The following is a 25,446-nucleotide window of genomic DNA, read 5'->3' on the forward strand; positions in this document are numbered from 1 at the left end:
AACGGTGCGGCCGGAAGCAGGGGGCGGGGCTTCGTTATGTGCCCCGCCCCCTGCACCTCACCCGGGGGAACTGCGTTCCCCCGCGTTCCCCCCGAAATGACCTCTGCCAACTGGTCAGCTTTCCACTGGTAGGGCCAGATGTTGCCCCTTCTGTTAGCAGTCAGACCCCTCCTCCCAGTTGAACGTCTGACTGGCTTATATCAAGAGTTATCTTGAGGGAAAAATCCCCATAAACATTAGTGGAGATTCCAGTTACCTTCTCTCGCTTGTCTTCTTTAAGCTAATTTCCTCCAATTAATTAGAAGACCACCTATTTGTGTAACACTTCCGGCTGTCAAATTTGTTTCCCCCACAAAATAGGGGGAATAGAATGGAGGTTGGGTTTTAACTATTTCTAAGTGCTTTTTAAGGCAAATGAAACTGCTGCACTCTGCCTTTCAGAACTTCACAGACTAGCATTCCAAGTTGGTTTTTTAAATTTTCAGTGGAAGTTTTTCTTTTCCTATGATTCATCTATAGATGTTTTTGAAAGATTAGTCTTACAGGATATTGAGTCTGCTGAAAGATCAAATAGGAACATCAGACCTAATATTACATATGGAGAATGAGTAGCCCTTACTAACCTTGAGAAAGATCAACAGATTGTAATAAAGGAGGCTGATAAAGGAGGAGGTATCGTGATCCTGAATAAAGAGGACTATTTGACAATGGTCTATACCCTCCTTAATAATACACAACATTATGCACTTATTGCACATGACCCTACCACTCATACTCAAAACTTAATTAAGACCACCATCACGGAAGCTTTTGCTTTAAATATTATTTCAGAATCCTTATTTAAGTTTTTTCAGGTTCCTTACCCCAGGATACCAGTTATATATGCATTGCCTAAAATTCATAAAAAAGGAAACCCACCCCCAGGACGCCCTATTATATCAGGGGTAGGATCTGTCTTTGAAACACAGATATAACCATAAAAATCAGTTTTAGCAGCTAAAGCCCTTGTGCTTTGTGGGGTTTTTTTTTCTTTATTAGAAAGCTAGTTTTAAAAATATAAAAACAGTAAAACAGAAAGCTGAAAGCTGAAAGCTGAAACTGTGGTAGGTGGCTGAGATCTTCTGACCCTGGAAAGTTCACTCTTCTCCAGCTTCTGCACACAGCCAGAATGTGTAATGGAAAGTCCCGTCCCTGGCTGGCTCTCTCTCAGTGGCACTGGGAACTCTATGGTAGGGGGGGAGTTTCTTTGGCAAACATGGCTTTTTTACTGTGCCAATCCCCTTTCTGAGCCCTGGAAGATACCACCAGCAGACAAACAATACTTCTGTGCAGAAACCACTGCAGAGAAACTGCAGAGAACTTGATAAGAGAAAAGTATTTAGGGAAGTTATAGTACTTTCACATTCAAAACTCTAAAACATCAATTTGAGGTTCTGACCTCTAAAAATTAATCTGACTATGTGAGTCACAAGCCTCTTTTCAGTCTGGAAACTGGTCTATTTAACATGATTACAAACACCAACTCAGTACATTCATTGCCACATCTGACTGCTGAAAAAGAAAAGTAGATTTGAGCATCATCACCATATATGTGATGCCTCATTCCAAATCCCAGCTGATCACATTGACTGGGTTCAAGTATCATTGGAGACAACATGGATCCTTGTAGGATCACACAGCATAAATGCCAAGTCACCAAGCGGCAGTGCCCCAGCACCACCATTTAATAGTGGTGTTAGACAGGAACCAAACCACTGAAGCACGGTGCTTCCAAAACTCATCCCTGACAGAATCTTCAGAAAAATACCCGGGCTGGTAACACTGAAAGCCATGAGAACTTCAGGAAATCACACTGTGCTGAATTCCCCATCTATCACATGCCACAGATCATCCATCAGGGCAATCAAGGCAATTTCAGTACTGAAGGTGAGTCGGAAATCTGAACTAGATAATCCATCTCATCCAGCAACATTGGGAGTGGTGCAAGTACAGCATGCCCAAGCACCATGACCAAAAATAAGGTATCTGTGGTCAGTTTATGGTTGTTAAAATCATCCAGGTCTAGTAAGGTTTCTTCAGAAAGGATTTCAAGACTGCTTCCTTCAAAAGAGTCATAATCACACATGCTATGATCAGAATAGGCAAAAAATCAGGGATTTAAGAATTTATTGATTGAATGAAATTAGTAGTGTAACAGTACTTCCAACCAAAGTAGCATCTGCTTTTAAAACAAACTTTAGGACTGAACCTACTGATTTAAAATCATAACCTTTAATCAGACTCAGGCAGCTGGAATGCTCCACAAGTTTCCAAGACAGCTGATGCAGAGCTATAGCTCTCAGATGAGTCTAGTAACTTGACTTGTACCTCCCTATGGTGGTACCTAGCTTGGGATAATGAAGTATTTTGTGAAGAAAACCATAATCTGAACTCACAACCTGTGCATGGAACAAACAATACCTTTCTATTGCACAACATACCATTCTTGTATATTCTTTAATCATTCTACCACATTCTAGTTACTGGACTCAAATGGCCACTTTCACCAGCAAGACATTATAAGCCAAGATGGGGGAAAATGAGCACAGAAGTGGTAGGCTGCAGCCTGCATCAGTCCAAATGCTCATTAAGATCTTTCGGCCTTAAAACAGAAATTCTTCCAAGGAACTGTGCTTAGGGTGAACTCCGGCAACATTCTGAAAATTTTCTCCACATAGCATCCAAGTCAAAATGTATACAAGCAATTGTATCTGCAACTGCCTTGCAAATGTCACGGTATGCTTCCAAACTGTTCACACTTAAATCCTAAGGATGTAGATTTTCTTTTACAACTGGAATAGCTCTGTTGGATGCCTTTGTACGAATGCTATTGTGACAGAGAAGAAAGTATGCTGCTACCCTTACCTCTTTTTAGTTGTATTCATCCCAACTTTTCTCCATGTATACTAAAGCCAGGCCTCATTTTGGGCTGGAGCAGGCCAGAGCAATGCTCCGGCAGTAAACAGGCCCACCCCAACTTCCGTTTTTTGGTGGCACGATGGCGGACGCGACCCTGGTGAGCTCCCAGGGTCGTGATCTGAACACCAGTGGTTGGGGGGGTGACTGTCCGCTACTCCACTACCCCCCCAGAGCCCTTTGGGATAGGGCTCCTAGCCAGGGGGCTTTTGAGGGGTTGCCTCTTCAACTGGCTCGATGCTGGGGAATTGAGGCTTCCCTCCACCCCGAAGGTCCTACCGCTGTGCAGCCAAATGGCTTAAGAGTCACTGACCGGGACAAGTGCATGAAGATCAGGCAAGATACACGTACCTTAAGCGGGTCTGGAGACCAACGATGAACTGTGTTGAGTTGAAAGCAGAACACTGAACTTTGGCGAGAAAGCCCCTCTGATTTAAGCGAGCGTGGGGGGGGGGGAACTCCCAGAAGCGAAATCCAAACAGAGCATGAAGCATCACTCGACCTTTTCTTTACCCCGCTATATACCCTCCCCCCTTTCTAATATAAAAAGCAATAAAGTTCTCTCCTTTTTAGGAGAGTTTATAAACGAAAAAAAAAGAGGGCGCTGGATGTAAAAGCCATAGAACTGATTTAAGAAACACACAAAAGCGCAAGTAAAGCATTTTGGTGAAAAACAGAGACCTTGGCAAACTTTTCTAAAATTAAACAATCCTCAAAAATGGCGGGGCGGAGAGGCAAGAAAGAGAAACCATCGCAGCTTAAACCTCCTTCGGGAAGTAGAAGCCCAAGACCGGAAGCTACCAACGAGCTTTCACAGCTATTAGCTGAATCACTGCGCCCTCTGCTGGACCAGATGACAAACATCAATCAGCAACTGGTTACTTTGAACCAGAACTTTGCTGCACAACAACTGGAACTGAATGAGACTAAGAAATTAACAGAACAAACGGCAGAAACACTGAAGGAAGTTAATGCCAAATCTAAAAAGGTGAAAAAACGTGTACAGGAATTGGAAAAGAGAAGAATTACTGATGAATCCCAGGTTTGCAACCACAAATGGAAAAAGTAAGCTTTATCCTGAGATTCCAAGGGGTTCCTGAGACAAAAGGAGAGAATCTAAAACAAGTATTGGGCAATTTACTTGCACCAGTGGCAGATTTGAAAATGGAATATCTTCAAAGCGAAATGGATGTGGTCTACAGATCATATTCAGAATACATTAAGAAAAATAATCTGCCTGGAGAAATAGTGGTTAGATTCTCTAAAAGATATGTGAGGGATCAAATCTTGAAAACAACATCAGGTATACCCCTGAAAATAAACGGTAATACCATATGGATACTAAAAGACATTCCATTTGAAATTAGAAAGAAGAGGAAGAAATTCAAAGACCTGGCATTGTTTCTACAAACAAACAACATACAGTACAAATGGCTGGTTCCTGAAGGCTTACTCTTCAGAATAAATGAGAAAAAGAAAGATTTGACTCTGTTAAGAAAGCAAAGGAGTTCTTGAGGCAGCAACTGGGAAGGTCCGGAGAAGACGACAAAGAGAAAGACCAGGATAAAGAAAGCGGTGAAAACTCTTCTTCAGTGACTGAGAAGGACTCTGACTCGGAGTTGGGGGCTGCGGCCCCCAAAAGAGACTATGATTAGAGGAAAATAAATGCCAAGAAATGAGATGCTGAGGAACTCTGAATTCCACCTTTAAGAAGCTATATTTATCTTTTTTTAGATGCTTTTGTGATTGCCTTAAACAGTAATTGATATCGGGTTTTGGGGAATATTGGCTAGAGTTAAACAATCAAGCTCATTGTATTATTAATAGATTAATAATTTTATAAGCTTATGTAATGATCTTTACTACTTGGGTTTTTAGTGGTTAACTTTCCTTTCTCCTGTAGATATTAGATTCCCTTCCCTATTTTCTTTGTAGTTTATAGAACTTTTGAGTTTATAGAAATGCAATTAAAAAATCCCCTTTGGGGGGCCAAAAAAAACCAGGCCCGCCCCCACTGCCCCCTGGTCACCTGTGGCCCATCCGGTGTAGCTCTGGGGGTGGAAAGAGGGGCAGGGGCTCAGCATAAGGTTCCAGAGGGGAAAGAGGCGCATGAGGACGAGTGAGTAGCTCCTGCAGGCTGGCTAGCCCAAGAAGTGAGGCACTTCGTGCATGGGTAATCCTCGGTGCCCAACCAACCAGCCCGGCCGTGGGTACTGCCAGGCTGGCTGGGCAGCTTCCCTCCCCATGGCTCGGCAGCGACAGTGTACCCCAACTCCTCCTCCCTTGCCACACTTGTATCGACCTCCAGCTGGGCTGCAGCTGCTCAAGGGGGTGGGGTGGGCCAGGTTGCACAGCAACTTTGGGGGACAATGGGCAGCCAATGGGGCTGCTGAGCACGTGGCCTTCCCCACCCCCTTCTGGAGCTCCAGCTCAAAAGCAGCTGCCTTGCTGCAGCTGAATCCTGGCCTGCCGTTCCCGTGGGGCGCGAATCTCCCCACCACCGAAAGCCCTCAGCTCGCCGTGAGTCTTCAAGGAAGGCTTCTCTCCCAGAGACGGGCTTGCCCAGGGAGCGGAGGATGGAGAGAGCACCTCCCTCTCCCGTCCTCTCCTCCCAGCCCCAGCCCAGAGACAATTTGATCCCAACCCCACTTTGCGCTAGCAATGGCGAAGCCGGTGCACCCCTCGCCCAGCGGCTGCTTTTGGGGGTGAGAGGTCTGGTTGATTCCAGTCCCTTTGCAACCATCCAGAGGGGTTGGGGGGGGAACCAGAGGCTTCTCTACAGAGAGAGACCTCCTTCTCCTTTGCCTGGGGGGATTTGCAGGAGATCAGGGGAGCCCTAAGTCTCAACTCCCCTCCCTATCACTCTCTCTTGGGCTGGGAGAATTCCTCATGGATGGAATCCTATTGCAAGAGGTACAGGCAGGGCCGGCTGTTCCATAAGATGGGGGCCAGGCCCTCGGGGGCGCCTGTCGGTGGAGGAGGAAACAATTCAAACAAAGTGAAATCCCATGTTGTTGCGTGCTTCTGATTCACCACACACAATCAAGCAGGTGAAAGGGAAACAGGTCTCTTGAGGTGATTCTTTTGAGGGCCAAAGTCCTTCAATAGGGATGCAGACAGGAGGAGATGGAAGTTTGGGGGGAAGTGGAGCCTGAGGCTGCATGCAATGGGGATGACAACGTGAAAGGCAGGGCATTTGCTATAAACACAGCCGGGTTGGTGGCGTGTGGATCTCGGGACCGGAAGTAGGAGCATTTTGTAGTGGCAGGAATGTTGGCTGCGGGAGGACGCCAGCAGCTGACACGAGACCTGGGTAATGTGAGTGCAGAGAACGCCTTAAAGCCTGCTCCTGGCTTATGTTGTGCATACATGGGTTTGTGACCAGCCTCTATAGAAACAGGTGTGTGTGTGTGGGATATTACTGTAGACAGCACTGAATAGCCCATGCTGGGAATGTGTATGCTGTTTGGGTTCGCTGTTTGGGTGTATGCTTTGGAACTTTGTTCTCATGACTGAGACACAGTGAAACGTAAGTGATTAGTCACACCGTGTAGAATGCTTTTGCTTTCTCACTGCCTTTGAAAATCATAAGTCCCTTCAGGTCAGGAAAGCACCTTTCTGTTGCCACTTGTCTAGTTCTGTGGCACTCAAAAGCTTGCATGCTGTTTTGTGAACTGAGTAATCCTTATGGAAGGTATTACTGTAGTTTTTAAGTGTTTTTCTGTCAATATTGCTATCTCAGTCCTGCTCCACCATGCTGGAAATGGGTTGTTGTTGTTCAGTCACACAGTCTTACTTGTCATGCTTTCTTTCAGCCAGGCAACGTGAAAGGAGTTGTAGAATCCTTTGGTTTTGTTGTGCTTGACTATGGAATGTACTAAAAGGAAGAACAGGATTGCCCATTGGAAACAATGGGAGAGAGTTGAAGGCCCATTGGAAATAATGGAAGCAGGAATAAGAATGCCAATTGACTTGCATGGGCTCCATTGAAATACATTACAGCTCAAGAAGAGTTGCAAAGCAAATGTGGAATGGATTTTCCATTAAGGTCTCTGGTCTCAAATACACTACTCTGGGACTGGAATGACAGGCCCCAGAGTGGAATGACAGTCCCTATGAGTAGCAGATATTTTGGGAGTGGATTGACAGGCCCCAGAGTGGAATGACAGCCTCTGAGAGTAGTTTCATTGCTCTGGAACTAGAATTGCAAACTATAGAGTGGAATAAATACTTTACATTTTAGATAATATTTCTGGAAGGTGTGTTACTATCGCCAAATCAGTTCCACCTCAGTAATTATCCTGCCTGTCAGCTCCTCAGTTTCTGTACAAATTCACGAGGTGGATCTGAGGCACCTCCTCTGTTGTCAATTATAAATCCTGCTCTAGTCCTCTTCCAGTTCCAGTGTCCAGTTCTGCTGCCTTCTTGACCTCAAGGTTCACTTTGTGTGTCACACTCTGCCTGTGTTCCTTGATACTTTTGCCCACTCTGTTGACCCCTGACTGCTCCGCCTTCTGCAGCGGTCATTTTGTGTCTGCACCCACCACACTGTGTCAGAATTACAAAGGTGCTGCAGGCTGAAAAAGGTTGGAGACCCTTTAGCTAGAGTATGGGTTGGGATATTTCAAAGAGACTATGGAAGGGATGACCTCATGAATATGTAAGAAAATTGAGGAGATGACATGGAGGATAATTACTGAGGTGGAGCTGATTTGTGATAACTAAACACCTTAAAGAAATGTTAATAAAATGTAAAAAGTTTAATTCCATGGTATGGTTTGTGATTCCAGTTGCAGAGCATTGAGTATTCCACCAGGGACTGTCATTCCACTCTGGGGACTGTCATTCCAGTCCCAGAGCAGTGTATTTGAGACCAAAGACCATAATGGAAAATCCATTCCTCATTTTCTTTGCAACTCAACTTGAGCTGTAATGTATTTTAGTGGAGCCCATGCCTCTCACTATTTTCAATGGGCCTTCAACTCTCTCCCATTGTTTCCAATGGGCAATCCTGTCCTTCCTTTTAGGTCATCCCCTTGACGATTCTCCAGGTGCTTTGTCAGAAAAAGGGTGTGGGTGTGGCTTCTATTGGGAATGTAAAGTCATGTTATTTTTTAATTTTAATCATCACATGTTCCTGTAAGATGTACAGGGCTTATGCTCAAGCATGTTAAAAAAATCTTTTGGGAAGTGTGTATGGCTCAGTGGTAAAGAATGAGCTTTACACACAGAAGGTTTAAGGTTCAATGCTTGGTGTTTCCAGTTGGAAAGTCTGGGTAGTAAGTGATATGAAAGATCTCAACCTGAGACCCTGGAGAGTTGGCTTTCAGTCAGAGTAGACAATAGTGCCTTTGACAGATCAGTGGTCTGGTTAGGTATAAGGCAGCCTCATATGTAGTGTTCTGATTTTAAGCTCTGCAGTTACTGTATTGTGTGGAGGGGGATCAACATGAGTAGCTGTGTTAGTCAGTCTGTAGCAGTAGAAAAGAGTAAGAGTCCAGTAGCACCTTAAAGACTAATGAAATCATGAAAGCTCATATCCTGCCACAAATTTTGTTAGTCTGGACTCTACTGGACTCTTGCTCTTTTCAACTGTGTTGTGTGTGTAGAGAGGTCCACATGACTGATGTTTTGTGGTGTCTGCATATACAACTCCAATTGAGTTGTTAAGGAGTTAGAATTGTTAGAAACCAGGCAGTGTTCTCCCTAAACTGAGTTAATGTGAGCTAGCTCACAGTTTTTCAGTCTCTGGTTTACACATTTTGTCTTAGCTCAGGAAGGATGGCTCCAGAGCAAACTAATTTATGCAGTAGCCAAATTGCTTACTCACAGCTTTAATGCCAGCAGCTTAAAAAGTAGAATTTTTGCTCACAAGACTCCACAGCTTAGAGGTAGCATTGCTGCCAGCCAGGTAACATCTTGTAGAAATTATTATTATATAGCACAGTCACTGGGCATGGCACAGAGTATCAATCAAAAATGCAGGTCCCTGCCCTGAGCTGTTTACCAACCAGATTTCAACTACAGAGGGCTAGGGGAAAGTTGCAGACATTTCAGTTCAGACCTGTGTGTGTTACGTCAAGGACCTTTGGGCATGTGCAAAGGGCCTTCTCTGAATGGTACTTCCTTTTCTCTGAAATTTTTGGGGTGAAGCCTGAGCAGTGGGTGTTGCCTTCTGACACACTTCCGGTGATGTCAGGGGGTGTGGCATATGCAAATAAGTTATGCTAATGAGCTCCTGTACCTCTTTTTCTACGAAATGACCCCTGACTAAAGCTGTCTGTTTCCACTGCCCCTAATTTCTTAGAAAACCAGGGAGTAGAATGAACTCTAGTAGGTGAAAGAGTGATTGTATCAATCACTATGAAATCAACCACAGTTTTAACAGGCACATTAGTTATGTTAACAGTGTTGCCATGAAGCCACTACAGATGGCATTATTAAAGACTGTTTCACTGTCTTACTGGACTGTGAAGAGCATGTGCCAGGGCAATGGACAGAGTTGTGATCCCATGTGAAGTGCTCAATGCTGGACTATGGACTGTACACTGTGGCCAAGGGAAGCCTTGTGCCCAAGAAGTATGCCAAGCCAGATGTGGGCCCAGGACTACAGAAGCCTTCTGCCTCTATACCTCTGCAACAGCACAAGGACTGTGATGCAGGTGAGCAGCCCTGAACTCTATGTGCACAGCCAGTAGCAGCCCTGAAGAGAATCCATGTTCTGACAGAAGACCAGTGTTCCTGCAGAGAAGCCATGAAGAGATCATTTCCTCACCACGTAGCACATTCCTCCCCCTCCTCCTGAGCCACTCCCAAACAAGGACTATTGCCCAGATAAAGACAATATCAGTGATTAAGCCTTCCTGCCAGATAACGCCTCTACCAAGCATCGGATTGTTAGTATGAAGCACCAGACCTGCACTGTGATTGGATCTCTTCACCCCCTCCTTTGTCTCACCCTCTTCCCCCAGAGGTAACACTCCCTGCCAACCATTAATTCTCAGTTGCCCAACCGTCAGTCCTTTTGTGTCCCCCATCCAGAGTATAGGCTTTTTAAATACTTCCTGGGAACCAGGTGACCACATGGTCAGTGACTCAGGTCACAATTTAGCTATATAAGGTGAGCTCTCCCTGAGCTCATTCTCTTCTCTTCGCCCCCTATCTACCTTCTTGATTCCATTCCTGCACAGTTTGGAACCACTCCATGTGTGTTGCTGGTCAACTCACGATCCCTTCCCTTATTTTGTTTTATTCATTTTTTGCTGCAAGATCTGCCCATCACATCAGAAAGGTAACATATCACTCACCAATGATATTCCTGCTCATGCAAATGTCACTATCTTTTCAACTCTGTATTCTTAGTTTTGTATTGTGAGTGTGAATGCTTGATTATTATTTGTATGCTTGAAAATTAATACGTAAAAGACCAATTAATTCAACAACCTGGTCTCTTCGTCTGTTCATGGGCTTTAGGAATTCTGACTCTGGTACACAAAGGTTATGATCCTATATTTTATGTCTATTGCCATTTAATATTCTTAATTCCCCCAAATTTATTAATAATATAAGGCAATTTGGCTAACAACAAGAAACACTCTATGAGGGCCTTCAACCTCCAGGAACAGACCATTTTTCATAGCTCCTCACCCCCGCAAAGGTTCTGAATCCTTGTACATGCAAATCTTATCATGTATTGATCATGACAAACAATTACAGAAATGTCCAACATTTTCAGGCTATCAGACATTTGTCCCTGGCAGAAAACAAAATCAAGTTTATGACCAACAACAAGCATGGGAACCGCAATGTTTTGGGCCAGGCTCATGGTGTCCATGAAGTCCTGAGCCTCACTGGCAAGGATAATATAGCATGTTAGAGCCCCTATGGATTAAAAATTTTGGGACCTCAACACTAGGTTCAAGACCACCTGTGACAGCACAAGCAGGGAGACTACTAAATTATGTCCTGTTCAATATTATATATGCTTGGTCTTGCTCAACCCATTGGGAAAATGGCCAACTATTTATGTGAGCTTGAAAGCCCCCAACAAAGGAGACCATTTATGTTGGCTAGGATGAATTCCTTTCCTTCAAACATTGTTTACAGTAGATTCCTCCAAATTCCATACAGTGAGAGAGTCTGTCCTTGTGGGGCAAATATTCCAGATTCCATCCAACATATATTGCTGGACTGCCAGCTATATTCAAATCCCTGGAGGGAACTGTTTGGTAATCTCTCTCTTCCTCTCTGTAATCTGGTAAATGGGATTGACTATCGTCACTTATTAAAAGATAATGAAATAGTAAATTCCTGGATAAGTCTATTAAAATTTATGAGGGGCATGTCTCACCATGAATTTTATATATATTTGTTCTTAATCTTGAAATGTGTATTTTGCTTGTTCCTATTTTGTACTATGTCTGAGTATGGCAATAAAAGGTATGAATGACAGAAGCAGGGAGACTGTCAGGCAGTTGGTCAGATACTACACAAAGAGAATCCCTAATTGGTGTCAGGAACCTATGACAAGGTAGAAATGTGAGTTCTACTAGACAAAAAACCTGGAGAGGGACAGAGTATTGGAACAGACAACAGAATTTTTTGGTTCATACCCATCCCTAGTACCCACACAACACCACAAAACAAACCTGGGTCTGCTGTTGAATAATGTCTGAGCACCCATCATTCTTCTGCATATACATGCAAATGGAATATTATTTCCCAGAAATTGTACATTTGTGGTTATAGTATAACTATACACTTATCTCCTCAGATAAAACAGTACCCTGCTTTGAGAGACTTAACTGTCTGCTACTTTATTAATCCTTTGAAAAAATAGTGTCATCTTATTCTTATTGCAATCTGAAATTAGACTACAGCACAGAGGTTAGATACATTTAATCTACTTTATTAGAATGATATGGACTGTTTCCAGAACATGATACCCGGGACACATTCAGATTATGGAATGGTCACTTCATTACGGAATAGCTTTAAATATATTCCTACAACTTCAGAGCAACATTCATGAGCAACTAATGAAGTTCTTGTGATTACAAAAATATTAATAAATTTTAACTTACCCAAACTTTCACCCTGGACATACCAAACTTTCCATCGGTTGAATTCTTTACCCATTTGGCTCTGCTGTGTATAGTGCTACGACTTTCAGTTGTAGTAATATTTTGGACAGTGAAAGTTATATTCTCAACATTGTCATAATTCAAAACAACATCAATCTCATTTACTGAAATATTTAACTTATCATTTTCTTTCTGGAAAGGAATGATAAATAGAAAGAAACATAAAACATGCAGCAAAATGCAGTAAGCAAACAAAACCCACCCATCGATGTTTAAAACCGACTACCCACCAACCATTCTTACATGTATTTTTAACTCCAGCTCAGGTTCCATATCTGTTGTGAGTTCGTAGTGAATAAATTTAGGATCAGGATAATACTGCAAAGGCTTGCAATCTCTACGTTCCTTCTCTATTTCTAGTTTAAGATAGGTAAACTTAGTCTCTTCCTTAGATGCAAACTCTGGAGACTGAAAATGGCATGTACTATCTAAGGAACATAAAAAATTCTAAAAACAAAACAACAAAATGGAACAGAAGTGAGAAAACAACAAAGCATAGAAAGAGTTTAAACAATAGTCATTTCTAAAATGCAACTACCATCACTTTGCTTGCAATCCCATAGGGTCATGTCAGTGGAATTTAACACAGTATTTAAAATGGTCAAGCAGCTAAAGCAGAACAGGCTGAAGATCAATTCAGACAAGACACAGGTAATGCTGATTGCGAAAGCTAATGCTTAGCAGGAACAAGATCTACCTGTTTTGGCCAGAGTGGATTTGAGATTTGCAGAGCAGTTTAAGAGTCTGGGGTTGCCCATGGACTAGCCTTGCTCTTTGAACAAGCAGTTTTGGGCAGCAGTCAAGAGTGTTCTCTATTACCTGTATCTGGTTCAACAACTCTTCTGTTTCTTAGACTCAGCTGACATGGCTACACTAATCCACATTCTTGTTACCCTGAGGTTAGATCGCTATAACATGCTGTTTGCAGGGCTTCTCTTGAAGATATCCCAGAAACAGCAGTTAGTTCAGAATAAGACATTCCAATATTTATCAGAGGCTACCTGATGGGTACAAACCTCCCCCATTTTAAAACAGCTACACTAGTTACTAGTTTGTTTCCTAGTTTAATTCAAGTTGCTGGTTACAGTTTTAAAAGCCCTTCAAGGTCTAGGAACTGCATATCTGAAGGACCATCTCTCTCTGTATGTCCCCATGAGCTAATTATGGTCCTCTAGTTGCCACCTTCCAGTTGTACCCCAAGGTTGCCCCTTGGCATCTAGCAGAATGTGATCTTTTTCAAGTAACAGCTCACACTTTGTGGAAAAGACTCCCTGTGGACCTGTATATATATTTCTCTCCCCCCCACCCCCGCTTATTCCTAGGAAGAAACTGGATGAAAGAAATTTTAGATGCTTCCTTAATTTTATGTAGCCTACCATTTACAATCCTATTTTTTAAATTACCAAATGTAATTACCAAGAACCTAGGGCTACTGTGTCTAAGGAGGCTTTAAAATGCAGACATTGGTCACAGCCAGCCATGCTATTTGCCGTCCTTAAGAACATAAGAGAAGCCAATGTTGGATCAGGCTAATGGCCCATCCAGTCCAACACTCTGTCACACAGTGGCCAAAAATACCAGTTGCCATCAGGAGGTCCAGCAGTGGGGCCAGGGCATTAGAAGCCCTCCACTGTTGCCTCCCACCAGCACCAAGAAGACAGAGCATCACTTGCCCCTGAGTCCCTAATCCATACCTTGTGGCTAATAGCCACCAATGGACCTCTGCTCCATATGCTAACCTGACCGCTCAGCAATTTCATTGAGTGCCCACGAGTTCTTGTATTGTGAGAAAGGGAGAAAAGTACCTCTTTCTCTACCTGCTGTATCCCATGCATAATCTTATAAACCTCTATCATGTCACCCCTAGGCTTACCAAGTGCCGGCCGGGGATCCGCATGTCTTTACAGGATCCCTGACGCGGGGACGGCGATACGCGGTGCACCGCCGTCACCAGGATGTGACGCTACACGTTGCTCTGGCAACGGGGCTGTTTGGAATCCCGTTGCCAGAGCGACGCGTAACATCACATCCTGGCGATGGCGGGTGCAACGCATATCGCCGTCCCCGCGGCAGGGATCCTGTAAAGACATGCGGATCCCCCGCCGGCACTTGGTAAGCCTAGTCACCCCTCAGGCGTTGGCTCTCCAAGCTAAAGAGCCACAAATGCTTTAACCTTTCTTCATAGGGAAAGTGTTCCAACCCTTTTATCATTCTAGTTGCCCTTTTCTGCACCTTGCTTTTTTTCCTGGCACGTCTGATCTAACCATCATAATGGTGGCTCTTGCTTACATTGCACAATCTAAACGAGCGATCTGTTGCAACTGGGCAATGTCATAACTTCCTCAGTCTATTGCCTCATGTAATCAGCATAACACCCAAGGGTATATTGGGATGGATTACTGTCACCTATTTTAAACTTGTAGGCTGCAATTCTAAAAACACTTACAAAAATCAGCTCATAAAGTCTGTAAGCCTAGAAAACTCTTTCGTAGGAGTAAGCCCCAGTAAATAAAATGGGACTTACTTCTGAGTAGACCTTCTTAGCCTTGCTCACAAAGCCCAGATTTTAAAATCATCAGAAACCTCATTTGATCCACCTCCTTTCATTCCTTACAGAACATGCTCACTTGGGAATATGCTCTACTGAACCCATAAAAATATGTAATACATTTGGGCTGCAGTCCTGAGCTGGGCTCCCAAGTACTTACCTTGATTCGGCGGGGGATATGTAGTTCTTCGTGGGACCATTCCCGCGGGGAAAACACAGGCATTGCACTATTCCGTCGCCCAGACATGACGTAGGCACGTAGCCAGGTGACGCTCCAGCAATGGGGCTGGAAACTAGATGGTACCATCGAGTTTCCAGCTCCATTACCAGAGCGTCACCCAGCTACGTGCCTACGTCATGTCTGGACAACGGAAAAGTACAGCGCCTGTGTTACAAGCAAGAATCTTCCGGCGGGGAAGCATGTGTCCCCCACCGGTTTGTAGGTAGGTACTTGGCAACCCTAGTCCTGAGCAATATGTATTGGCAATATGTCTCCTCAAAATAAGCCAGATTCACTTCAAACTCCATGGGAAACACATCACTTAGTATAGGAGCTGGGCCCCTTTAAGAGGAGGGCCACTGCTGCCTTTGCCATTTTGAGTAAACTGGCACACAGGCACAGTTCACTTAGCACCACTCCTCCCGCCTTCCCCCTCCACCTTGTCCTCTCTGGTCATGGTAGGCAGTAGCTGTAGCGTGATTAGTGCTGGAATAATGGATGGTGGGTCAAATTCTTCTGTGAGGGGTAAGAGTGAGCAGAAAGGAAAAGAGGGAGAACATACATTATTTTTGAAAGGTCGAGGTAGTATGTGGGATTTATCTTCAACTTCCAACCTTTCTTTGGATCACTGCATAAATGAGCTACTTGTTGCCTTTGCATAGGCCTGTGTTTGGTTTCTTCTTCTTTCCTATCACCTTACCCCATGTGGTGGAAAGGATAGTTAATAGAGTCTTCCATTCTTTTCTTTGCTCCTCTTTGAGGGTTCTGTCTGTTTCTTCCTGGGCTTGGAGGTGCAGCTTTAGAAAGGCTTCATTCCAGGGAAGAATATTGTGTTTTGCTAAATCTGTTACGTTTGTTAGATGATCTTGCCAAGCTTATCTGGGTTTTGCAATGACCTTCAGGACCTTATTTTCTCCCCCCCCCCACCTGGCCTGTATCATCTTGCTGCCTGCTACGGAGGCTCCCTAGGGTCACTCGCCAAGCTCTCTCCCCTCTCTTGTAAGCCCATCCTTGTGGTTCAGTGTGACGGATGTTTTGTAGTGACAGCCATGACCCGAGGGTAGCCGGCTTCACCTTTCCAGGGAGTGGAGTCATTGCACTGGAGGAGGAAGACTAATATTGTAATCTGTAATCGACACATCTTTTATATCAGTAAAATGTATAATAAAGTTAAGTACATGTCTGTATATGCATGCTTTATTTTAGGAGACCAGCTGTTAAACATTTACCAGCACACCACTGCTTGTATCTATGGAAGAAGAGGTACAACTAGTTCATGTTGCAGAAGCCAAGAATTACAACATTTCTGAGTAAGGAAGTTTCCTGTTTACTTTTATGGTAATTCACAGAACTGTTATACAATATTCTAAGCAATGTCCTAAACTATTTAAATTGGCAACTATTTGCTCATCAAACTGTAAAAATATTCCTTATGAGGACCTTCAGTTTGTTTGGACATTGCAATGTAAAAGAGTCATTACAGCATCAGTTCTATGCCATTTAAATCCATGTATATTGGCTGGGAGGGAGGCAGAGGAAGAGCATAACACTCACATGCAAAGTTTGGTTGTGTTTATCTGAAATAATCACCCTATCTGTCACGTTTAGATTTTTTCCATGTATGGTTATACTGCGACCTCCACTGTAACAGAGAAATACAAGGAGTTAGAAAAGCTTAAAATGTTACCTTTTTGTACCAGATTTTTTTACTGACCCATCTTGGCTTTATTCAGTAACTAAGAATAAGGCCCGTTGTGGAAATAAATACAACGAGCCCTAGAAAGAGACTCTGGGAGAGTGCCAAGGTCTTAGGCACTCAGCATCAATGTGCTGTGGCGACCTCAGCAGGATATAATGACACAAAGTCCACCATTTTCTCCAGAGGAACTGATCTCTGCTACCTGAAGAGCACTTGTAATTTTCAGTGATCTCCAGCCCTCACCTGGATATTGGCAACAATTGTTACCCAGGAAGAAATGGCTGGTTTGGAGGGGGGAGTCTATGGCATTGTACCTGTCTGAGGTCCCACCCCTCCTCAAACCTCACCCACTCCAGGTCCCACCCCTCAAATCTCCAGGAATCTCCCAACCTGGAGTTGGCAACCCTATATCCTTCCCAGCTAAGCATCAACCTGCCATTATCTGCCACCCTGAACTCAGCTTTGCATCTCCTCCTCCCTCCCCCTGGAGATCAGTTGTAATTCTGAGTGATTTCCACCGCTCTCCTGAGATTGGTAACAGTGGTTCCCCAGAAGGGAATGGCTGATTGGGAGGGTGGAGTCTGTGGCATTGTACCTGTCTGAGGTCCCACCCCTCCTCAAACCTCACCCTCTCCAAGTTCCATCCCTCAAATCTCCAGGAATTTCTCACCTGGAGTTGGCAACCCTATCTTCTTCCCAGCCAATCATCAACCTACCTTTATTTTTCCCTCACTCTTCAGCTTTCTATTTCCCCATACACACCTGCAGCCTCTTCCGTGCTCTGAAGCCCTGACTGCCACAGAGTCCACCATTTTCTCCAGGGGAACTGATCTCTGCCATCTGGAGAACAGTTGTAATTCTGAGCGATCTCCAGCCCTTACCTGGAGATTGGCAACAATGGTTCCCTAGGAGGAAAAGTAGTCTTTCTCTGCAATGGGGAACAAAGCAGCTTACATAATTCTCCTCTCCCTCCTTTGACTTGCACAACAACCCTGTGAGGTAGGTTAGGCTGAAAGTCTGTGACTGGTCCAAAATCACCCACTCAGCTTCTACAGCAAGAACCTGGATCTAGCAGACACTGCTCTGAAGCACAGACTGCTACGCCTAGGGCAGCCAACCTCCAGGTGGAGCCTGAAGATCACCAGGTATCACAACTGAACTCCAGACAACAGATCTCTCCCCCCCCCTTGGAGAAAATAACTGCTTTGGAAGGTGGACTGTATGGCATTCTGTTCAGCAGAGGCCTCTCCCCTCCCCAAACCCTGGCCTCCATAGACACTACCAGAAAATCTCCAGGAATCTCCCTACCTGGAGCTGGCAACCCTAGTCAGGACTGGCTCCAATGAGTTTCTCAAAAAGGCCTGCAAAGGGTTTCCTTTGTCTGAACCAAGCTTGGTTGCCTACTATGGCGAAACATGCTCCAGTTTACAACTCAGCTGTTTGCCTCCCACCCTCGTCCTGTGGGTGTATCTCACTCTTTAAGTTCACTGTCACCACTCATGGAATCGTCACTGCTTTTTTAGAGGGACAGTGAGACCTCTCTGGCTAAATGTCCATATTTGGAGATGGAATTCCCAATCTTTCAGGGATCCCTGGAAAGTTGGCAACCCAAGGGTCTGGCCTATCCTTGCTTCCGGGGGCTACCCCCTCTCTTTAGTATTGTGCAGAGCAGGGGAGACTACGTGGTCAGGGCACAACACAGATTATTAGCCTAAACTAAAGAATTTAACTATTTACACAGTTATGGAGCACGCACACACTGTAGCAGTAAGCACATTCTATGAACCAACATGAAATAAATCAGCAGGGGTTACAGTATACTCTCTACCTCTGGAGGTTGTGGGTTCACCTGTACTTCAGCCTCTCTCTCTTGCCCAAGAGAGCAGGGAAACTTCCATTCATTCATCAGTCCAACCGACTGTGGAGTGGCTGAATTTCTGCTGCTCCCAGGGACGAAGACTGCCTTAGGACAGTCCCTGTTTTCCCACACTTTTTGGCCTTGGCCCAGCAGATGAGGAAGCCCCATTCAACCCAGTGAGTGATACCCCTGCAGGCCCCTCTCTGGAACTACAGCTCAATTAACCTTATGGGGGAACATTTTAAACAAATAACCACAGTCATCTTACAAACACAGGTAACTACCATTTCGTGACACCTACCAAGAGCCACTGAGGGGAGAGTTAGTCCCACAAAGGAAAAGTGTCTTCGTCAAGAGAGTATGCCGTTTGCCAGTAATTCTGACAGGGCACAGTGGCTGAAGGGGGAGTGGGTGGGGAAGAGGAGCAGACCCAGCACCCGGCCAATGACACATGAGTACTCTTGAGTGGCAGCTGACGGGCCAATGGCTGAGGGAGAGCATGGAATCTTGCCACCCCAAAACAGGATTATTATACAGCAGAGATGTCGGAAGTCTAAAACACTGCATGCATGAGGTCACACATCTGTATGTGTTATCTGTCCCATTACATGAATAAAGGAATGATCAGCCAGCAGCCAAAATATTTCCTGATGCTTATAGAGAAGAAGGTAACATATCTAAATTTTAATGAGTTTCCAAAAAAGCTAGATAGCATACATTTTCTACAGTTGATATACAAACTGAATTACCAGAGTTTTGAATTCTAAGTGTGAAAAATACACAGACATCTCAAAATGCAGGTTTTCTACAACAGATTTCCACAGAATATACATATGGAAGATTTTGGACTTACTACAATTGCATGAACATTTACCTCCAGTCACAGGTTTGGGGATAATACTATTTGATAGATCTTAAGCAAAATTTCTGTGTGTGTGTGGAGGAGAGCGGTATCAGTACCAGTGAATTAAATCTGCAAGATGATTTGATTTACAAAGACTGAGGCACTTCCAAATCAAACATAATTTACCCTCAGAAACACATTCGTTCTACTTGAGAATAAAAATGTAAGCATTTTAGTATAAACCACCATCCAGAGTAATCCTAGCCAATCACAAATGAAAAAGAAATAAAATAAATTAATTACCAATGCTTGTCAGGTTTATTCGGTGGCTTCTCCATATGACATTTATGATACTGTTTTATACCCAGCCAGGATTGGCTTGCGTGGGGAGTTCCTGTCAAGTGTTCTAACTTTGGCTTCAGGTTTTTCTCATCAAACAATAAATTCTGCCAGTTTTTTCACAAGCTATAGCCTTACTTTTTTTTTAAAGAAGCTCTAGATCAGCCATAAGTTTCATAAATATAATGAGAGAGAAAAATAATTGTGATCTATTTAGTATTATTTACTTTACTAACTAAATAAATATAAGCTGTGGCTGCTTCTTCTTAGTTACTAATTGGAAATCGATTTATCTAAATAATTATTTAATTTAATTTATTCACTTCATTTATACCCCACTTTTCTCCTCTTTTCTCCATTTTACTTATAAACAGTGTCCATTCTTCATTTTTCAAATGATAGTGAATATATTTTCTTTAAACTTGTTTCTGAAAGACTTCTAATATGAATAAACAAGTGATGGGTTTGTCAACCTCCAGGTGCCACCTGGAGATCTCCCACTATGACAATTGATCTCGGAATGACAGAGACCAGTTCCCCTGGAGAAAATGGCTGCTTTGGAGGGTGGACTCTATGGCATTATACCCTGCTGAGATCACTTCCCTCCCAAAACCTCACCTTCCCCTGGCTCCACCCCCAAAATATCCAGCTATTTCCCAACCCAGAGCTGGCATCCCTGCAAGTGAAAATGCAGAACTTTTTTTTGGTGCCGGTGTGCACTGAGTATAGCAGCACCTTTTTTTGTTGGTGGAGGTTGAGGAGGGAAGGGCCGCAGTCCAGAGACTGGCAGAGAAGACGGCAGGTGGGCTTAAGGCCCACACCTGCCTAAGACAGCCAATCCCATTGCATCCACTGACATCAGTAGAAGGTACAATTAAGGGATGAAGAGCCCAAGAAAGGATAAGCCAAACTGCACCTAAGCAATCACCCTGCTCCCTCAGCAAACCGGCCTCAGGAGAGAATTTGAGGAGGGAGATGTCTTGAGCAGCAGATGGACCAGGGTAGGGTCCTCTGACAGTGAGGAGGTAGGGAGAAGTTAGGGGGGAGCCCAGTAACAGGTGGAGGCATGGCCTGATGCACCAGCAGGTAAGTTCTGGCACTTTTTAAAAACAAAAAAAAGCTCTGTGATAATGTTAATTGAATGGAATAACTAGCACCACAGATGACATAAACAGCACAATATCACTCAATTTCACAGGACTTCACTACGATTGTTAAGTCCCGTGTGAACAGGAAAATGCACATAATGGAGCCAGAGCCAAAGGTGTAGGGAGAGGGTTCTGCATATCTGGGAGAACCACATTTGATCAACTGTTTCTTTTCTGTCCCCAGATTGCAACATCTTGTGGGTTACCCACTTGTTACTACAAATTATAACAGTAAAACTAAGTGGCTTTTGCCATTCATATAAGCAAGAAAATCAAGTTCCCCACAGCAGTTTACAGTAGGTGGCCTGATAATGAGGAAGCATGTTCAGAATCCTCAGAGCAACTGATGGTGCCATCCTAAGCAGAGTTCTACTCTTCTAACCCAATTGACATCAATAGATTGAGAGGGATGTAATCCTTTTTAGGATGGCACTATGATTAACCCCTCCCTCCCCCAAAAAAATTAAGATGGGAAATTGGCCCATTCAAGTCTGGAGAGCTTATACAATCCTGGCATTGAAAAACTCTCCCACTGCTTCATTTGTCACAGGGAAACTTCAAAGTTGATCACCTGTCACAACTGTGGTAAAGGGACCCAGCTGTAGACATTATCAGGAATCCTGTATACTTGAGACACTTCGAAAATATATAAAAAATGGTTTTAAAAAATTTAAAAGATGCCCCCCACAACCTGTTAATAAAGTGACTATTGCCATTTCTCTCAGAATTTTGAAAGCCGTGGCATCAGTTAAAGGAAAAAGATGGGAAAATTGATTTGTGCAAGCCCTTCAGAAGGCACAGAAATCTGAAGTGGAAAATTTTGATTTGAGGAAAACATTTCTAAGGCCCCAATCACATGGGAGGTTTTGCCCCACAAGAGGGACGGATTGGGGCGCATCACACGGGCGCGATCACACCGCAACATCTGGGAAGCGGAGCGCACCTGTCCCCGATCCGTCCTTTCCGGGGGGAAACGCGCAGCAAAAAAGAACCTAGAAAAGAGCGGTACCTACCTGAAACTCTGCAGCAAGGGTGGACGTGGGATCGCCGGCGTGCCCGTCTTCTGCAGCATTCGAGGCTCCCGGCCAAACTGCGCATGCGCACACATTCGCAGCCAGCTGCCTCGCTCTTTGTTCCGTGGCTTCCCCCCCTCCCCCGGCGGAGCAACTGAGCAGCGGCTCAGGGGATCTGTGTGATCCCGCCACCGTGCGTCTCTTTTGGCGCGGCTCTAAAAAGCCCCACTTTGGCCGTGCTCTCCCCCCCCCCCCGTGTGACCGGGGCCTAAGTTGTTTATTCCTTCTTCATGAATCTTTCATGAACCCTTTCCAATCTGGAAACCTGACCTATAAAAGCTGACAGATCTACTGAAGTTAATTAAACTACCCCAGTTTGCAGTATTAAGTAAAAGTAGTTTTGAAACCGCTGAACATTCAGATACCATTTACTACTTTTTGATAAGAAACAAAATAATTCAAAGATTACCTTAACCAGGAGTTATCTGGAAAGATCCTAGAACATGCTGGGAGAGATACATAGTATAGTGGCATAGGAGCTGAACATTTAAACCCATCTGCCTTTATGCATATACTCTTGGCTTCTTTGCGACTTGGCGGTAAACAGAATTTCATAAGTGTGTCATTTAGCACTTCAGTGACAGGTATGCTGGGAAAGAAGAAGAAGAATATCTCTTAAAATGAAGGAATCATAAATCTGTTGCTGCTTATTTAGAAAACTAGGGGAATTTCACATTACCTGTCTTCTCCCGGTTTCAAGCCGGGAGTCTTCCGTTTCCAGATGAACCGGTACAGGGCTGCCGTTTCACACACGGCTTGCCCCTACCGGAAAGGAGCCGATTCACAAGCGGTTCGGCGTTTCACACATGCACCGCTTTGTTTCCCCACGGTTTTTTTTTTTTTAACGTTTGGCTTATATCGATATATCGATATAAGCCAAACGTTAAAAAAAAAAAAAGCCCGCGCGGCCGAAAAAAGGCGGGAAAGAACCGTATCGGAACCGGGAGAGGGAACGGGAGACTCCTCGGAAGCGGGTGACAGGGAAATCGCTTCCCTCCCGGTTCCTATACGGAACAGAGACTTTTGAGTGTGAAATGGCAGTCAGATCCCAGTAGGGAACCGGTTCTCAACCGGGTTCTGTCTGAAATGACAGACCAGCACCCGGTTGAGAATTGGTTCCCTACCGGGAGAAAGCACCTGTCTGAAATTCCCCCTAATTTGTGAGATCACAGCACCATGGAATGCAAAGTTAGCTTAATGGAAAGTTAAAGCTTCAGACAAAGCTCACAAGTAAAGCACCACACATACTACTGTGCAGTTTGTCACCAGCACTTCATAGTTTCCACCGAGTCAGAGAACTTATATTTGCCTATTGTACTGGTGGTTCTTTTTAAAATTCTTGACTCTCTTCCAGAACTATAGTCCCCAAGATTTCCAATAACTATTAAATCATTCTGTGTTATAGACACTGGCCCACTTTCCAATCTGTCACTTGCCAATGTTATCAGTATGGTTTAGGAAACAGAACACAGCAATTTAAAAAGCAAATGTTTGTGTTACTTTCTCTTTCAATTTATAGATGTGGGAAATTCCACAATCACTTTTTAGCATCACCAGTGAAAGAATATGTCATCACAAGACAGTAATTAGGATATCTTCAAATAGCTTGAAAGTTCTCATTCTCTGGGCTAGGAGGCAAGTGCGTAATAACTTCCTCCCAAGAGAGGGGCTTCTTCATCTTCTGTGTGTGGCACAGGCAGAAGAAGGATCTAAACAGGAAACTCAATGATACAAAATATATGAACTCACCACATAAACTATGGGAGTGAAGAGAAAACTTGGCTCAACAACACAGAGGAAGAAAGAGGTGAAAGCAAGGAAAACTTGAACTGAATTTTGCAGGATTTGCCGGTTCTTCCTTCATTAGTTGATAAAAAAACTGCCAGCTAAAAAGCAGTGGAATAGCCTGCCAGACAAGGTACTTGAGGTTACCTTGATTTATGCCACTGTATTTTTATTACTGTTGGAAGTTGCTTTATGTAAATGCATAAAACGAACAAGTTTTGGAAGGGTTCTAGAGACGTTGTCCTCAAATAAATAGGATTACAGAAGGCTGGACCTGAGGATTATGCTAAAGAGAACTGAAAGATTTGGATAGCCTTGTTTCAGTGGTTTTCAAAGAAGGCAGGAAGGGCTTATCTTGACATTCTGGAACCACCTTTAACTGTAGTCTTCAACCTTAAAGACCTCTGAACATTTGAAGTATCACCAGGATACCCCTCCCATGGAAAGGTGATTCAACATTTTAAATCTTTTTCCTGGCTAAAATCTGGACCCCAATGAAAGCACGTCATGATATTGTTCTCTAGAAACTGTGGGAGGAATGGACCCCACTGAGTCTGCCTGACTACAATCCCAACACTCAGGAAGGGGCAATTGATAGTTTTGACATAAAACTTGAATGCAGGGTCGTATGGAGGCTCTATGGGACTCTGAAAGGACTGAGCTGAAAACCTTTCTCTTCTTGTAGGAACCACACAAAGAGTTTTGAAATGACTGTGCTCCTCTGTCCTTTTTAATGGTCTTGGCCTCCTGTACCACTAGGCTCCAAACTCAAGCCAGGGCCTTTCAACTGATATGCAGGTGTCTGGGGTCTAAAGGAATGTGATCTCCAGAGATATTACTTTCTGAAATGTCACCATTAAGTCTCCTGCGTTAAATCAGTATGCAGGCCAGAAGAAGCCTGTTTAGATACTCTGGGGTCTAGAATTTTTATGCAGCAAGCAATTGGATTTAATGGTGCATGGCCCAGTTCAATGTCCCTCTATAATGGTGTGAAGGGACAGAAGGCTCCTTCTGGCTTTTGCAGCAGCTCCCTGGTTGTGGTGGGCAACATCTCCCTGATTGAGGCAGGCAATGCTTATTTAGGCTTGAGGATAATAGGGAATGCAGTTTCTTCCCTCTTTTCAACAGAGAGTGCTTGTTTTTCTTTCTCTTTTTATATGCTTGTTGCCAATACACTAAAGGCGCTAATGTTCTTTGACTTGTGTGGCTAGCCAATAAACCACACAGTGAAAACAATCATCCAGGCAGTAAAGGGTAACAAAAGTATTTATTCCAATAAAGGAGCATCCTACAGCTTAATTCAGCCTGGGTGTTCAACGAGCAAATACAGAAAGCAGACTTAGGCCCCGGTCACACGGCAAAGTTGCCACGGGAGAGGCACGGATGGTGGGCAGATTATCCCGCCGCGATCACACCCCAACATCTGGGAAGTGGAGCGCACCCGTGGCTTACCACCAACAATGCAAGTTAAAAAAACTAGTACCTCCAAGGTACTAGTAAACGTTTGCCATGGGCTGTCTCCAGAAGCGCATGGTGTGATCACGCTGGCGCATGGCATTCCTCTCCGGTCCCTCATTTACCCGCCGAGGGAAGGACCAGTGGTGTGCCGCCGGTGTGTCTGATCGCGTAATCATGGATCAAACTGCACCGGGGCAATTAGCCACGCATCCCCCCTGCGATATCCGGCCCATGTGTCTGGGGCCTTATATACTCTTCTTGCTCCTACTCACTTTACATCATCACTGACATCACCTAGCCATGCTCAGTTCAGTTTTCTTTGTCTGGCCAGTCATCAACCACATATTTGGCACACAGGATGGTAGCTGGCTGAATT

The 25,446-nt window shown here is 44.1% G+C and overlaps 1 protein-coding gene across 1 annotated transcript in view; it reads right to left on the minus strand.

Moving 5' to 3' along the window:
- PLXNC1 (plexin C1) overlaps positions 1-25,446 on the minus strand; it is an 88,782-nt gene that overhangs the window by 45,068 nt on the left and 18,268 nt on the right. The window contains exons 5-10 of the mRNA XM_015414638.1: positions 22,237-22,416; positions 16,421-16,508; positions 12,342-12,545; positions 12,039-12,230; positions 3,307-3,317; positions 1,922-2,126 (exon numbers count right to left, since the gene is read on the minus strand). Coding sequence (XP_015270124.1) covers positions 1,922-2,126; positions 3,307-3,317; positions 12,039-12,230; positions 12,342-12,545; positions 16,421-16,508; positions 22,237-22,416 — 880 coding nt within the window. The remainder of the gene's footprint in view (positions 1-1,921; positions 2,127-3,306; positions 3,318-12,038; positions 12,231-12,341; positions 12,546-16,420; positions 16,509-22,236; positions 22,417-25,446) is intronic.

Source organism: Gekko japonicus, unplaced genomic scaffold (genome assembly GCF_001447785.1).
Source record: "Gekko japonicus isolate JY-2015 unplaced genomic scaffold, Gekko_japonicus_V1.1 scaffold969, whole genome shotgun sequence".
Lineage (NCBI taxonomy): Eukaryota > Metazoa > Chordata > Lepidosauria > Squamata > Gekkonidae > Gekko > Gekko japonicus.